This window comes from Octodon degus, unplaced genomic scaffold (genome assembly GCF_000260255.1).
Source record: "Octodon degus isolate 3935 unplaced genomic scaffold, OctDeg1.0 scaffold00015, whole genome shotgun sequence".
NCBI lineage: Eukaryota > Metazoa > Chordata > Mammalia > Rodentia > Octodontidae > Octodon > Octodon degus.
Genome location: NW_004524591.1, coordinates 9,999,921 through 10,016,191, shown reverse-complemented (window position 1 = coordinate 10,016,191; position 16,271 = coordinate 9,999,921). Strand labels below are relative to the sequence as shown.

At 42.3% G+C, this 16,271-nt stretch overlaps 1 protein-coding gene across 1 annotated transcript in view; it reads right to left on the bottom strand.

Moving 5' to 3' along the window:
• Itgb8 (integrin subunit beta 8) overlaps positions 1-15,735 on the bottom strand; it is a 95,955-nt gene extending 80,220 nt beyond the window's left edge. Inside the window, exon 1 of the mRNA XM_004626453.2 lies at positions 14,582-15,735. Within this exon, the coding sequence (XP_004626510.1) occupies positions 14,582-14,708 (127 nt within the window). The 5' untranslated portion in view covers positions 14,709-15,735. The remainder of the gene's footprint in view (positions 1-14,581) is intronic.
• Between the last annotated feature and the right edge of the window lie 536 nt (positions 15,736-16,271).

Below are 16,271 nucleotides of genomic sequence, written 5' to 3'. Positions count from 1 at the left end.
GCTGGGGGATTGAACCGCGGTCCCTGATGCTTTTGCTAAGCTTGTTCTAAGTAGGTGCTTTAGACCACTGAGCCATCTCTCCAGCCCCAAAGATTTACTTTAAAATGTAGGAAAATATATATACATGCACTAAAATATATTCAAAAGAATGAGCCAGAATTTGAATAATCATATAATTTAATTAATTAAAATAACTTTCACTTGTATTCTAAGTAACCAAAGCTTTACTATAACTACTTTTCATTTCTTGTGGGGAGCTCTGTTAGGATTACTAAAATATGCTTGATTAGAAGAAAGAGATAGGCAAAAGTTTAGTGATAAGAATAACATCATTTGGGGTAGGGAGCAGAATGGTTTCCTAAGAAATACTGGAGTTGTTATGATTTGGATGGTGTTTTTCTATCCATGAAACTGTTGGTAGTTCTTAAAAACCTGCTCCTAAGTCATGACATTTTGCAGAGTCTCGTGGATATGATGCCTATCTGTGTGCAGCTTAGGAGGTAGCAGAAAAACCTGACAGAAGACAGAACTTTGAGAAGTGTGCCAGGAAAAGGAGCAGGCAGGATACCATGGCGTCAGAGGCAGGAACGTGTCACCTCTGAAGGAGATGCGGAGAGTCAGAGAATTCTTCCTTGGAGAATTTCCCAGTCTTTCTATTACATGATTGGGTCTGGTCTATCTGGCTTCCAGTATATATTTTCAGCAAAAAATCACAGGCCACTGTTTGGATGCTTTAGAGATTTGGTACATGCAACCAGATCAGTGGTAACTAGCAACCATAGCACAATGTTCAGAGACATGCCACCATTGTCCCACATCTAACTTCCCAGGTCTACCTGGAACCCCTGGAGTTCCAACTCAGTTTCCCCTTAGACCACAGATATGTCTTGTTTTCTGATATTTAACAGCTCCTTTCAATTTCTACCCCAAGCTACATACCCCAAGCTACCTTTAGAGTGACACAACCAAATATTTGAAAAGATAACACAGATAGCTCCTTCACCAAGACCAGGGCTACAAGACATCTCTTTATCTTGTCCAGGTCATGTTGCACTTCAGATCCTTTCAAGCATGCAAAGGTGGCTCAGACTGTCTACCCCTTCTGGTCTGAAAGACTCTGCTCTGATCCCAAAGGAAAAATCAACCTCAGGCTTGGAGTGGCTGTAGGCTTTCGTGCTGTCACAAACAGCACAGTCACCTGTGGGCACTGATTTCTTGATTACTAGAGAGCCTTGAATTTCTTGCCCACTTAACCATACTCCACATTTGAATGCTAGTGATTTTGAAAAGAAACAGTTCAAGGGCTTATTACTAAATACACTATCCATGTATATGCAATAGGTAATACCTTCCTAGATTCTGGAATTCCTTACCAGTCTCTCATTGTTTACGCTGCCATCTCTAGTGATATTCTGGCTGGAGGCAGTCACTGTCCTCAAAGCTTTAAAAGGATGAGCTTACATTATGGATTGTAGAATTCCAAGGAACTTAAGTTCTTCCCAGGAAAGTCTTGGGTAGGAGTGACACTACATGGGTGAGGTGATCACCCCAAAGTTGATGTCAATTAGTATTTCTTGAAATTCTGTGGGACAGGTTTCTGCTTGTCAAGAAATCCCCCAAATGAAGAGCCTCATATGCATTGACCATTTAGTAGTCCTTCTGCCATCAGGGCAGCTTAATGGAACTCGAAGTCTCAACTAAATCTCTATACTTTATGGCTGAATGGTCCTTAACTAGAAATATCTATTTTGGACAAAGGACCCCAAATACCACCTTCCAACCAAGGGAATTTTTGTGGAAAATCATTCTGACTTACCAAGTACTTCTATGCAGCCAAGGAGCCCAGTCAGGAGCAGGAGTCACCTTTTTTTGTGACTTTTTAATAAATGCAGCTCAAGCACAATTTCTCCCCACAGATTGATGTCTGATTTTTTTATTAATTGATCAATACGTCCATTTCTGCCCCACTAAAGCAGTCACCAGACGATTTAGCCTTAGATTCACACTGGCTTCCAAGTAGCCAAGGGTCAGCCCCGGTGATGTCATGCGCTGGATGAGGAGCATGGAGCCTCTTTCTGGCTGCACTCGCTGTGTTGAGCGAGGCACAGATGATGCCATCGACTCTCCGCCTTTGTTTTACACAGTGCAGGCCCCTCAGGTGTCACAGCACATCAGGTGGTCTTGGATTCTTCACAAGGCATCCTCCAAACTAAAGCCTGGCATTAATAACATTGAATACATTTCTATTTCCAAACTGAGAGGTCCTATGCTGTGACTTTAGGCAGTGTCCTTCGCCTTAAGGCCCTCATTCTAGCCTTACGCTATTGAGGTGCTCATCAAAATGAGTTTTCAACCAAAACTCAAGATGCCTAAAACTGTTACTTTCTGCTTGAATGTTTTTTTTGGTGGGGGAGGGTCTACAGGGTGTTTAGGGTCTCACTCCTAGATTGGACTCAGTGAACATTGCGTTTACATCCTCCCAAGAGCTGGGATTACAGGCATGTGCCCCCATGCCCAGTCTCAATTGCTGTCTCAGTGTACCCTGAGGGTAGGGCCAGCATGGCTTTTGTTTGTTTTAAATGTTACCAACTTCCAGATGAACCTTGTTGGCATTTGGGCCTTATCATTTCTAGAGGTTTTTCTTTTGCAAATGATGGTCTAGTTGTGTTCAATTCTCCATAAAAATCCGAACCAAACACACAAAAGGACAATGGAGCAATACCTTGGGAGGTGTGTTTTGTACTGAGAAAGACAGACCAGCTCAGTCACAGTCAGTTTTCTGCCAACAATACAGTTTGCTACAATGATTCCTTTGTTTTCCAACAAGAACAGCCAGTTCTGCAGCAATTCCTGGCTATCCCGTAACTTTCTTGGGTGCTTTGTTCTGCTGCAGTCAATGAGTACCTTACATGACTAGGCACAGCCATCCTAGCCCTTCAGCTCCTCTCCAGAAGGCAATCAGAAAAGACATCCTAGCTTGGCGGTCCTTAAGGTACATTCTGTCAACTGTTCTTGAAAAGAAATTTTGAATTTTTTGAAGTTCCTTTCTTTGTTTGACCTCCAAATATACTCCAGCTTCTTCATTGCATAGTGGTCATTCCACAGTACCTGGGAATTAAGCTTTCCACACAAACTCTATCTCTATGCAGTTTCTGTGATAGTTATTAGAGAATTATCCCAGATATGTACCCTTGCTGAGATTAGGACCGATGCTTGGGCCTGGGAAAATATGTGTGATTTAATTCCAAGAAAAGGGCCTTGCAAAACTTAGCATAGTTCTGCTGAGCTAAAATATTTCTAGCGACCCATACTCCTGTCTCCATTACCAGTCTTCTCCTCACTTCCAAGCCCAGGATCTTCCAAGAACTTTGGCTTGAATTAGTCCTTAACAGCTACTCTTATTTCCTACTTTGGACTATGTAGGGACCGTGATTTTGGCAAGTCCCCAGAATAATCAAACTGCACCAGTACTCATCTGGAATAGCAACAGACTCTTTTAGGGAAGGGTCTACAGGGTGTTCAGGGTCTCACTACTAGATTGGACTCAGTGATCCACCTGTTTACAGCCTCCCAAGAGCTGGGATTATAGGTGCACCACCACGCCCAGTCTCAATTTTCTCAGGGTGCCCCAGGGGCGGGGTCGGCACGGTAGGCCTAGCCCCTGCACCTGCTTGCAGGCACTTTAATTCGCTAAGCTATTTGGCCGAAACTATTTTTTTGGGGGGGCAGAGTCTCACTACGCAGCTCTGAGTGGTAGTGATCCTCCTGTTTTCTGCATCCCTAGTGCTGGGATTACAAGCATGCGCCACCACATTCAGTCTCAATTGCTGTCTCAAAGCCCCGGGGGCGGGTCTGGTGCAGCTTGTGGTTCCAGGAATCCAACCCTGGCCCCTGCGCTTACCTGAGCAAGCGCTTAGTCTGCTGAGCTATACTGTTGGCCCTCAGACTCTGTCTTTGAGAAAAATAACAGTATTTGTCCTTTAAAAGAAGATAAAACAATGAGATTTCTTAAAAAGAAAGATGGTCTATGTGTAAGACCGTTATAAAATGACAGGTGGCTCACTGCTCAGGTCATTATAAAGACCACATTTTGAACACTTATATGCTGTTTAAAAAATCAACTTTTAGTACTTTAAAAAGCTGCTCTTAAAAACATCTTTTAAAATCGTCTTATGATTATATATCTGATAAGATCACTATAATTTAACATTGTAATTTTAATTTAACTAAATTTTATTTCCTAAATTAATTTTGGTTGGAGACATTTCAATAAACATAGAGAAGATAATTTCAATGTATCTGTTTAACATTAGAATTTTTTATGAAGTGATGATTCCTGGACTTTGTTGAAAGTTGGAATTATTTTTATTAAATATTAAAATCCCAAAGGAAACCATTTTGACTTTTATTATAGTCTTCTTTGGTGTATAAATTACACTAATTTACTGACTGTAAAAGTAGAAAGATGGTCACATTAAGATTAATTTAAAATTGAAAAAATAGTTTTTTAGTCCACAAAGGCAGTATACTGGTGTTTTCCTACCCACTTATTCACTTGTGGATATCAAATACAAGCCACCTGAATAATTTGACCGATTTTTTTTTTTTTTTTTGAGGAACTGGGAATTGAACTCAGTTCCTTGTGTTCGCCAGGGAAGCGCTTATTCTACTAAGCTATGTCCCCGGCCTCTAACTTGACAAAATTTGACTCAATCATGTGAGTACAATGCTCTTTCAAACTGTGGCAAGTTTTAAATCATTAGAATGAAATTAAAAGTAAAAGTTAAACCAACAACGGAAGAGGTCAGAATTCAGGGCACTATGTACACGTCTTGCGGTTACCAAAGAGATCTAGCTACTGAAATACAAAAGCAGTTTGATCTGAGGTAGTTCTTACGAGATGACACCTGAAGCTTTCATTGTTTGTTCCGTCCAACCCCACCCCACACCCTATATTTAAACTAGCAGAGGAGTCTGCTCTAGCTTTGTCAGGGCCAAGGGCAAGAACAAGAACAGCAGTGCACACAAGAAGATGAAATATTTAATACTTAAAAACCAGACTAAAAGATCACTACTAAAAGTAAATTCTACCTTCCTTCTTTGAAAAATAAATATATTTCTAACACCCTGCAATGCTATGTTTGAATTTCAAGTTTCCAACCCTTTAGATTTCTGGCTGAGAAGTCGGCAATGCATGAAGCATTTGCTTCCCAACTGTGATCTGCTCCTCTCCCCTCCCACCTGTGGCTTCTCTGTGTGCAAGTAACCTGATCGTCTGATCTTTACCTGCATGGACACTTCATCCCACATGTCTGACCTCTATTTACTTCTCTTGTGTTCGCTGCTCTCAGCCACCTCTGGTTAGCATCTGGGATGTGCGGGACATGATTTACCTCCAGAAGAAAGGCTCTGAGAGTGGCTTGCAGCTGGCAGACACAGAATTCTGCAGAGGACTTAAAAGGGCCTGACAGATGCTAAGGGAACACACCCCACGGATTCCTTCACACCTGGTCAGGGTCATGACTGTGATTAGAGCAAGGCTGGGCCTCCCAAGGCCAGGACAGGAACGCCTTTCATTCCTATAAGCTAATCTAGCACAGTGACTAAGAATTTTGAGCTCAATCCACACAAGTCTGAATTCAGGTCTCCGTTCCTCAATAGTTATGAGACTTTAATGAAGTTATTCAGTGTTTCAAATTAGTTTGCTTATCTATGAAACCAGAATAACAGCACATAACTCAAAGGCTGCAGTAGTAAAGGGTATATTATATTTTCATATCATGTGTCTAGTAAGGCATTTGTGTACAAAAAGTCTCTAGAATTTTTAACTGTTATTTTTAAATTTCAGCACTTAGTGTATTGTAGCTGTAGAACCTTTAAGAAGGTCCGAATGTATAATGATTAAATGAGTTTGAATAGTTTGTCTCTTATTGATTTTTTGGAATTTGGTTAAAATGACATAAATTCTGACTTGAAGCCAATTTTAAAACTAATACTGAAAGCAAATGATCAGGATTATTTTTCCATATTTATTTACCAACAATGAGAATCTTTGTTACAGAAATCTCAAAAGCACAAAAACAGACCTTGAAAAATAACATTCAAGAATCAAAAGTCTCAGTTTTTATCTTTGCTAAATTATTTGCCTGGAAGGTCAGGAGACTGTTTATTGGAGTAGACTGAGAAAAAAGAAATGTGTGATGCTCTCTTTCTCTTGTTTCTAACAGTATAACTCATTTTTAAAAGAGGACTTTATTCCCTGGGCCGGGAATATAGCCCAGCAGCATAAGCAAGTGCAAGGTCCCTGGAAAAAAAAAAAAAAAAAAAAAAAAAAAAAAAAAGACTTTAATTCCTTTCAGTTCAAATTCTTATACAGGTTAGAGCTGATACAGTCTGGTTTGCTTAGGTGCCCAATTCTATACTACTCAGTACTTCTTCTCAATTATAAAGTCCAAGCGAATTCCTAGAATCTATTGTGTGCTATGTACTGTAGACACACAAATGACAAACACAGCACCTTCCCTCATTGACTCCTACAGGTGGTGTGAAGAGGGAACCTAGACAAGGCAAAGGACATTGGGCACACAGCGTTCCAGGAGGGAGGGAGCCACAGGGGGCACTGAGGAGCCTGAGGCCAGAGAGGAGAGCAGAAGTGTGGACAAAGATTTGAGATGATGCAGATTGCTTAGGAACCTCTGATAGCGAAGGATAAGTCAGATTTTCTCTACCTACTCACATTGTATTGTTAGTGGGGACCAATCATGATGTCAAAAAGCATGTAGAGAATCTCCACTGCTTGAAGAAGGTTGGGGCAGTACAAGCCTAGATATGGCTCATCTCTGAAAATACTGAACACCTGAGGAAATGCCTAATTTAGTAAAAATGTCTGCGGTAGAAATAATACGAGCATGTTAAACAATATGGAACTTCAAGTTCCAACAGATTTGCTCCAAGCGGTTAGGAACACAGCCCAGTACTGATCAACTCTCTGATCGGATCATGGGTTCGTCCCTGTGAGCACTTTGGCCACTTACTTGGCTTAGCTGGTCAGGATCTTCTGCCTTTTCTTTCTGTCTCACAATCACAAATCATTTGCACCTGTGACAGTATTGAGACTCTAGTATGTGGCAAGAAGGTAGAGCTTTGAGTTGCTCCCCATAAAATCACATATTTGCATCCTTTTTCTTATCAGATTTGAAGCCTTGCACAATGATGCACACTGAGGTGAGTTGAGGGTATCTGGTGCTTCCATGGGAGGGTGCTCTGACCATGCCTGTGGTTTATGAATCTGAATCTTTTTCTTGGAGGTCACTTGGCAATAAGGATCTCAAATTACCCACATTACAGGGTGGGCTCAAGGATCATCAAGTGACACAAAGATGCCTGGGTCCTCAGTCCTCTGACCATGACACTGCATTCTGAAAATTTCTTTCTTTCTTTCTTAAAATTTATTTTTAATGTATTTGATTGTTCCAGGGTCTCACTATGCAGCTTGGACTCATAGTGATCCTCCTGTTTTCAACCTCCCCAGTGCTGGGATTACAGGGGTGTGCCACCGTGCTCGGACCCTATGGCCATCTCAGCCCACCCTGGGACAGGGCTGGCACATCATGTGGTGCCGGGGATTGAACCATGGTCTTTGTACTTGCCTAAGCTTGCCTAAGCAGGTGGTTTAACCCACAGAGCCATCTTGCCAGGCCTGAAAATTTCTTGAAGAAATTGTAAGGTAATGTAAATGAATTCAAGTCTTATCTCTGCTACTTACTGTGTGTCATTGGGCAAAATCCTCATCTTCTCTGTGCTTTATATTGCTCATGTTTAAAACAACAATTAGAATTTCACTTCTTTTGTTATTATAATATTAAGTCAATATATTTAATCTTTTAGATTAATGCATGGCATAGAAGGAGAGCTACCTAAGTGTTTCTTAAATTATATGTGTGTCCCACCTTTTCCCACTATACATAAAAGCTATCCTCACATATCTTTAGAATATCATTGAAAGAGTTATATTTTTACTTTTGAAAAATTATAATTCTAGAGACTAACTCTGATTTTTAAAACAAAATATTTAACCACTGAATACAATTCAATATGGGCTAGCATACAATGTTATTTTTTCTATAGATTTTGTTATAATTAATATATAACTTATGGAAAACATTTCTTTCTTCTTTTTTTATTCTTTTGATACAGGGTCTTGCTGTACAGTTCAGACTCAGAGTTATCCTCCTGTCTCAGCCTCCCCAGTGCTGGATTACAGGTGTGCACCGCAACACCCGGTTTTGGGGCCCACATAGCATGTGGTACCAGGGATGAACTTGGGCCTTGCAATTCCCAGGCAGATGTTTAGACTGCTGAGCTATCTCCGCAGCCCAGAAACATTTCATATGTGATTGAAGACTATACCTAGGGCCTCACAGTCTTCTGGTGACAAAATGAGTCTGTATACTGGGGCTCCAACAGGAACTAGCATTCTGAGGACAGAAAAGATTGAACAAATATATTGAAGATCTGATTTAAGGTTGTCAGCTTATTCAATGACATGTAAAGATATCAGTTTGGCAGGGTAAGACCCAAGCATAGCATTAGTAACAGAGTTTGTATGAATTACTTACTTACGAGACTTATGAAATCAACAAAAAGGCGAGCAGGTCAGTGACTGAAGATGTTATCTAAATGGACACTCTCAAAGAGAGTGCTGCACCTTTGCTTAGTAAGTGTGGTCATTGGATGGACTGAATTAAGGACTGGTAGTTTATTGCCTTTCAAGAAAACCTGATGGTGCCTACATAGGCTCAGGGCCTATTAAATGTTAAAGAACCTCAGGTCAGAAGAGAACCCTCTGTCATCTACTCAAGTGGCCCATAAAGTATCCTGGTGTTATTCTGGGGGGGGGGGAATTTGAGAACAATGTGGGGAATTTACTGCCAAACTATTTACACTTGGATATATTAAGTTTAACCAACAGAAGCAGAAAAGGCTGTCGAGAACAAAGACCAGGTTACCTCAACAACTATGTTTTCTATAAAGAATTTTTTAAAGAAGGACAAGAAATCTGGCAAAACAGTCTATTGATTTTATACTATTGCATTTCTCGGGTATCATACACAAAAAAACCCACACCTGGAACAAAAACTGATTATCATATTTACTTTGTGAATTGCCTGTACTAGATCTTATTTAAACATTGTTTTCTTTTTTTCCTGACCTATATATTTTGACTTCTCCTGGCTAATTAAAATGGTAAAAAAATTGTTTTCAATTTATAATCATGTCAAAATTGGCTTGGTAGGCACATATTTTCATGAGAAAAATACCTATAAAATATACACGTACATTTTTAAGAATGATCAATTGGTAAAAGATCGTGAACACTTTTTATACCTGGACCGTCCTCCTACATTTCAGAATTCCATGCATGGTTCTATCATCTGATATCTTAAGAGTTCTCATAGCTATTACAAAGCAGAGGTGGTAGGAATAATTTAGCTTTTATTACATCTAAACAGACAAAAATATCACAACACACAAACTGTCATTATGGAAATCTTCTCCACCAATATTTATACTAAATAAAAAATAACTTTTTTTCTGGAAAAAGATAATATTTTTTCTATTAAAATATGGAAGAACTTGATTCTTAAACTCATCTGTTTGTGCCAAAAGGACAAACTCAATGAAGCTCTGGAAAAAAGCCTTGGGAAAAAATAATGAACCAATCTAAGGTTCAATAGAGATTACATTTACTGATTTGCTCTTCTGTTTTTCAAAAAGGCCTGTATTGTGTGCTTTTCACATGACTGGCATTTGTCCACAAAGGCAACAAAGTACCTTTCCTTACAAGCTTTATTCTAGTTTCAGGGGAAGAGAGCAAATAAACCAGGGAATGCAAGGGGCTATAAAACAAAGGCACAGAGCAAATGGCAAGATAGGGCTGACAGGGGAGACAGAGAAGCCCTATCTGATAAGGTGACCTTTGAATAGACACTGGAAAGAAATGGGGTCTGGGGGTGAGCAATATATCTCAGGGAAAAGCATTCCAGGGGGAGGGAACAGCACATTCAAGACTGGAGGTAGGGTCATTCTTGGCACACCCAATACCAAAGACCAGTTTCACTCCAACAAAATGAGAGGGAAAGAGAATGAAGGGATGAGGTCAGTCTGCGGGGGGTGGAAAGCTCACGTAGGTTCTTAAAGGCTATAGGACATAGGACACGTTGGCCTTCACTCTGAGACAGGTGAAAGGCTATGGATCATCCTGAGTATAGAATGAGAGGACTTGATGTGTAAATGAAAAGTGAGGTCTGGCTGTACTGTGGAGTGGCGAAGCCCTGAAACAGGATTTCAAGAGTTTGGGCAAAGCATGATGGCATGAATCAGAACTATGTCAATGGAAGCGGTGAACGAACAGAAACATGAGAGGGAACAAGGGATCAAAGATGCACCGCAGTGTTAGTTTACACTACCGGGGAGACTGACCTACCATAGACTAAGGTTATAAAAGGTGTGAAAAGAACAAGCTTCCGGGAGAAAACTCGGAGGCTGATTTTGAATATGTGAGTGTAAATTTTGCGCTCAGAGGTACATTGGAGATTTGAATAAGCAGCCTGCTTCATCCTCTGAAAATCAGACAAGAGCTCAGGACTGGAGATATGTATGTGGCAGGTGTCACTCTAGAAACAGCACTTAAAACATAACAGTGGATCAGTCCATTTGAGAACTCTATGTATATCAGCAAGAGAAAACCAGATAGCTGAGTCCTGGGCCGCTCCTATATTTGCAATGTGGGAGGTGAAAAAGAACCAATATGAGAGAGGCAGAAGGGGATAAAACCCTGAAGTTGTAGGACCAGGAAGCTAAAAGAAGAAACATTCTCAAGGAGGGGCGAGGCCACAGGCCCAACTCACTGACCAATGTTAGGAAAAGCAGCATGAAGACTAAAAGCTGGCTATCGGGTGCAGCGATGGAAAAGTCACCCGATCTGAGTGGAACTGAGGAGGTGATTTTAGAAGCATGGCTGCGGCAGTCTCTGGGCACAGTGAGGGTCAGAAGGGGAAGTCAAGTGTGGATAGGTTTTTCAAGGACTTGTAGCAGAAGAGTGAGAAACAGAACATGAGAGATGTTGCAGCATACGTGAACATTTCTGTAGATGGTTCAGGAGAGAAGAGAAAATTGACACGAGAAGGAAATCCTTAAACTGAAGCTTTAGCAAGGCCAACCAGCTGCAATTCTACTGGAATAGAGAGCAGTTAGCATTTGTTTGGAGAAGCAGATTTATTCATGTTATTTCTTCTCCTTCATATATATGAATACCAAAAAGTGGTTACATATGCATACTTTTCAAGAAAAATATTTATAAACAGAATAATAATAGAAACTAGAAGCATAAATGGTTGAAACCTCATCTTTGTCTTTTCCTGTCCCTCTATTCTTTAGTTCATCCTTTTAAAGTTTGTGAATGTTCTTGGGGGTCTGATTGTGTTAAAAAAATTAACATCTTGAGATGAATGACAGTGTGTTTCTCTCCCAGTACTGCTTAAATTTACTGAAATAACTTAGGATAAAGATGATATGAGAGATTTGCTCCAAGTAATTTATTTGGGAGAAGATGACTGGGTGGGGATGAGAGAAGGATGAAAGATGCTGGTTCTAAGTTGAGAAGGAAGTGGAGTGGTGAGAATATGGGTGATTCTCTGTGCCATTGTTTGTACATTTATTCGAAAGCATCCATAATATAATGTTGGAAATTAATACAATCAACATTATGCTTGACCCAAAGGAATCCATTCAGTGGCGAAACTTAAGATAACTTGGTAAAATGAAAGAGAGTTATTTTAGGGCACAGCTTTTTTTTTTCTTGACATTTGTAAAACTATATCAGCTACTTTGTTTTCATATATAGGGCACATATAGGTGACTTTTTATTTGATCCCAGGATGTCTTAGTTGCTTTAATATAGAAGTAATTTGGATGCTGTTTATACACTTGATCTTGGAAGACTTTTTTTTTTTTTTTTAATGAAAGCTTGATTCTCCCAAATAACTGATTATTTTAGGTAGGTATGAAGAATTCTGAGAACACTTGTGTTATGAAATATGTTTTGAGGAAAAGTCTTGGTGATCCAGTTGACTGTGATTTAAAAGACTGAATACTTGATAGTTGATGAATACAAGATGGAATTTTATTGCAGGAGTAGTTATTTTGTTTTTGAAATGAAATTCTGATTTTTGAAATCTGTCTATTATAATTGTATTAAATATCTATATAAGAGAAGTTCTTTTTAAACTTTTTTCATGTAAACAGATATGCAAATAGTAACAATACTACACTGACTCTTCAAATATTCACCAATAGGTATTCTTTTATGTTTTCTAGTTGCTCATTTACTATTTCATAGTGTTGTTCTTGATAACATTAATTGTCTCTTATTTCTGGAAAGTTCTACCAAGGAAAGTTTAAAACTGCAATAATTTTTTTCTACATCACAATCTTCAGATATTAAACTTAGCTTCTATCCCCTATAAATTCAGTACTAAAAGTGTACCGTGCATCTGAGGCCCATAAATTCTACTTCAAACATTTAATCCAAATTATGTTGGTCTTGTACAGCTATGGTCTCCAACATTTTCTTGGTGTAAACTACATGCGGAATATGGGAACAAGATTTCTTTTGTAATTGATACCTAAATTTCTATTCTGATTTGAGCATCTAATTTGTACTGTAAAGACATATAATTTGAGACTTGTAGCTATATCACAAAAGTACAACAGTTTACTCTGATCTCTAATTTTCTGAGTTGTACTGGCTATAATTTAAATTTTTTGCATGTTTCTAACTTCCATGCAAATCAGAATACATCAGAAAGCTTTGTACACTGACAGAGACTGGGAAAAGGATGCCTTGTTCTGATTCCAGATACCCATTTCTTTTTCAGGTCTGCAGGTGCAAGGGGACCCATTCATAATATTTGCTTACTGTCAGTTATAGTCAGTGAAGAGGAATACAGTGCTAACACAAAAAGAACCTTACTAATTTTTACAAGCACAATGAATTTTTAAATATTAGCATTATTAGCAAATTCTAGAGGCAAGTGGGAAGTTTTCATTTGCCTATGTGTCAGGAACAAAAATATACTTTCTCATTTAAGTTTTGGTCATTTCATTAGTTTGTAAGTGTGTATGTTTACTAAATCTAAAAAAAAAGCACATTACTTATTCAAACAGGATGGAATTATGGTTGGTGGAAATTTTGGTGTCACAAATACATGTTCCATTTAAGAGACAATTGATAATGAATGTTACTTTTTCCTTTGCACTAAGTTTCACTTATTTTGAAATCAATATGTAAGTCAAAATATAACCACAAGGCAAAACACTTACTCTAAGTGGCTCCATTTCAAATAATTTGGTAAATCTCTCTGAAACATATATTAGACAAATTAGACTCAAATGTTCATAGAATTTAAGGGCTCGGTGACCAGAGAAAAAGGACAAGTCTTTTTTAGAAGTATAGTAATAGTCACTGCACTTGCAAACTAAATGTTTGACCTACATGGTAAACCAACAATTTTATGTTTTATGGTTTGTTAACAATACAAGGACCAGGGATATAACTCAGTGGCATAAGCGCTCACCTGGCAACCTCATCTGGAGTTCGATTCCCAGTACCAAAGACAAAACAATACAGTGCTATGGCCTTATATTTGATTTTGATGATATAATAAATTAAAAGTTCCTCAATCTCTTCTCATATACTATTTGAACTTTCCTTTGTGACTTAGGGAGAGCAGATATTATTATCCCATTTTATAGAAGAAGACAAGCAATTTAACACAGAGGTAACAACTCCAAATCAAGGTAATGCTGGCCTGAGATATTTGGTTGGAAAAGCTGTCAATCCTGGACCAGGATTCTTTCTGCTTCTCATATCTGATATTGAGCTTAGTGAGGGATTGATTATGTAGGAAAGTGGGCTTTTTCTGTTTTCTTTTCTTTTCTTTTGTAAGGAAAAGCTAAAGGCATGGCATGTTAAAACGTGAATATTCCTCAAGAGTAATTCATTCATATTGAAACCCATGAGAGAAGAAACTTGTATCTTTCTGTTCTTTTCTTTCAGTGAAACCAACAAGATTTCTTTGTAAATCACTTTATCCACAGCCTTAGGTCAAAGGCAAGTTGGTAGCTGCTGGACGCACAGCCTAGAAAGCAGGCGCGGGACCGGCATCGTGTGTGGAGGACGCCCCAAGGATGCACCAGACCCTCTATACTGCCCGTGATTACAGCACCTTCCCTGCAAAACCTCCACTCGGTCGCTGCTCCGCAGCACCCAGGAGCAACTCCCAGCGTCTTCAACCACAATAATGTATTGCTGTCGCTCCAGGGCAGAAAGCCTTGACACCGGGTCTCTCCAAGGCTGCTTTCAAGAGAGGACACCACCACTCGCCATCCCTTCGGAAGTTCTCAAGACAGACTGTGACCAGTATCTGCCACTTACCTGGCGTGGATGCTATGGCCAGGAAGCCCTTCGTGCCATCCCAAGATGTTGGGTCAAGAGAACACACAACATAAAACTACTTACCACTTTGGCCCAGTCCAAGAAAAAGTGAAAACATCCAGGCCGCCCGAAGAAAGGACGCAGGACCTTGACGGCAGCTTTGCACGCAGACAAATGCAGCAGTAAAAAAAGCCAGGGCCGAGCCGCACATAATGCAAAGCAGCCCGCCCCCCGCCTGGCGCCTGGCTGCTCTCCGGACGCGCGCTCTCTCCTCCCGGGCGCACCTCGGGGCCCGCGGGCCGGGTGTCCCTAAGACGTGGCCCGCAGGCCCGGCAGGCGGACCGCTCGGCGGAATGCGAGCAGAGCAGGTAGGCGGGCCGGGGCCCGGCTCCGCATCTCAGGGCCCGGGCGGCCCTCCCAGCTCGGCGCGGCGGGCTCTGGTCTCGGTGAGGAGCAGCTCCGCTGACGGCTGGCGGCCCAGGGGTGTCGCGGGCGAGGGATCGGCAGCCGGCTCCCGGACAAAGAAAAGAGCTTTTGTTCCTCTCCAGCCGATGGGGCTCTGCTGCATAAATCAGCTTAGCGAAGAGCCAAACACAATCAAACCCAAACAAAGCCCGAAGCTGGGGGGAAAACCACCCTAATGTACATCACTGTGATGCTACATCGGTGGGAGGGGACGCCGGACAGCCAAGGGGAGAAGCTGCCGGCGCATCTGCGCGAGCGCTTCCACAGGTGGGCAGGAAGGCCAGCTCCAACGAGTCGCAGCCTTGCAGTCGGTTAGGACCGGCTGCAGCGTCCCGACCGGCGAGGGGGGCAGGTTTGGGGTGCCAGCCGCTGGAGAGGCGCCTCTGGGGCGTCCTACAGGCGCCCGACGACGCCCGCAGGCGCAGCGCTAGGCATCCCGCTCCCTGCCTGGCTGAGAGTGGAGCGCACGGCGGCTCGGGCGGGAGGGGAGGCTCCGCGGGGGTGCGGGAGCCCGGCCTAGCGGGGCGGGGGCTTCGTGCCCCGGTCCTTTTGGCTCCAGCGCGAGACTCAGGCGCCCCGCCGCCCAGCACCCTGGCAGCTGGCGCTCTGCGGTGCACCCGGCTAGGACAAGGGAAGCACGGCTGGCGGCGGAATGGTCCTGCCCTGGCCCCGGGGGCTTCCAACCTACTGGGATCTGGGCGCACAGCGGGCCACGAGTTGCTAGGAAACCGCCCCACGCTCCGGAGCGCCTGGCCTGGGTCGCCCGCAGGCGCGGCGGCGGCCCAGGCTGCAGCGGCAACAGCTCCGAGCCCGTGGGCGGGACATTGGTGAGGCATGAAGTCACCGCGGCCCACACTCGCTCTTTGTTTTGCTCACTCCAGCTCTTTTTCTCCCCTTAGGATCTGATAGTTGCCATTCCCATCGTTCCCGAGAACTCCCGGTGCGTGGCCACGCACCAAGAAGGTCGAGCGGCAAGTTCCCTGCCCTTTCCTTTCCGGACTCCAGCACCCTAAGGCTGTCTGGCTGGTGTGGTTGGTGGGAGACTCGTTCAGCACGAGTGGCTGCTCTGAGCAAACTCCACTCTCTCACCCCGTGCTTTGCGCTCCTTTGTTTAGAGATACTCACTGCCCCGCCGCTGCTGCGTGCAAAGTGGGGTCCGGGGCCCCTGCACGCCCCCAAACTCTCTGTTCCCGGGGTGAGCACTGCCCACTGTGCTTGCAGGGCTGGGAGCTCGCCCTCCGCCCCCTCCCAAGGCTGTCCCGGGTCTCCCCAGCCCTTGGAGAGTTGAACGAGTTCTCAGGGGCTGTTC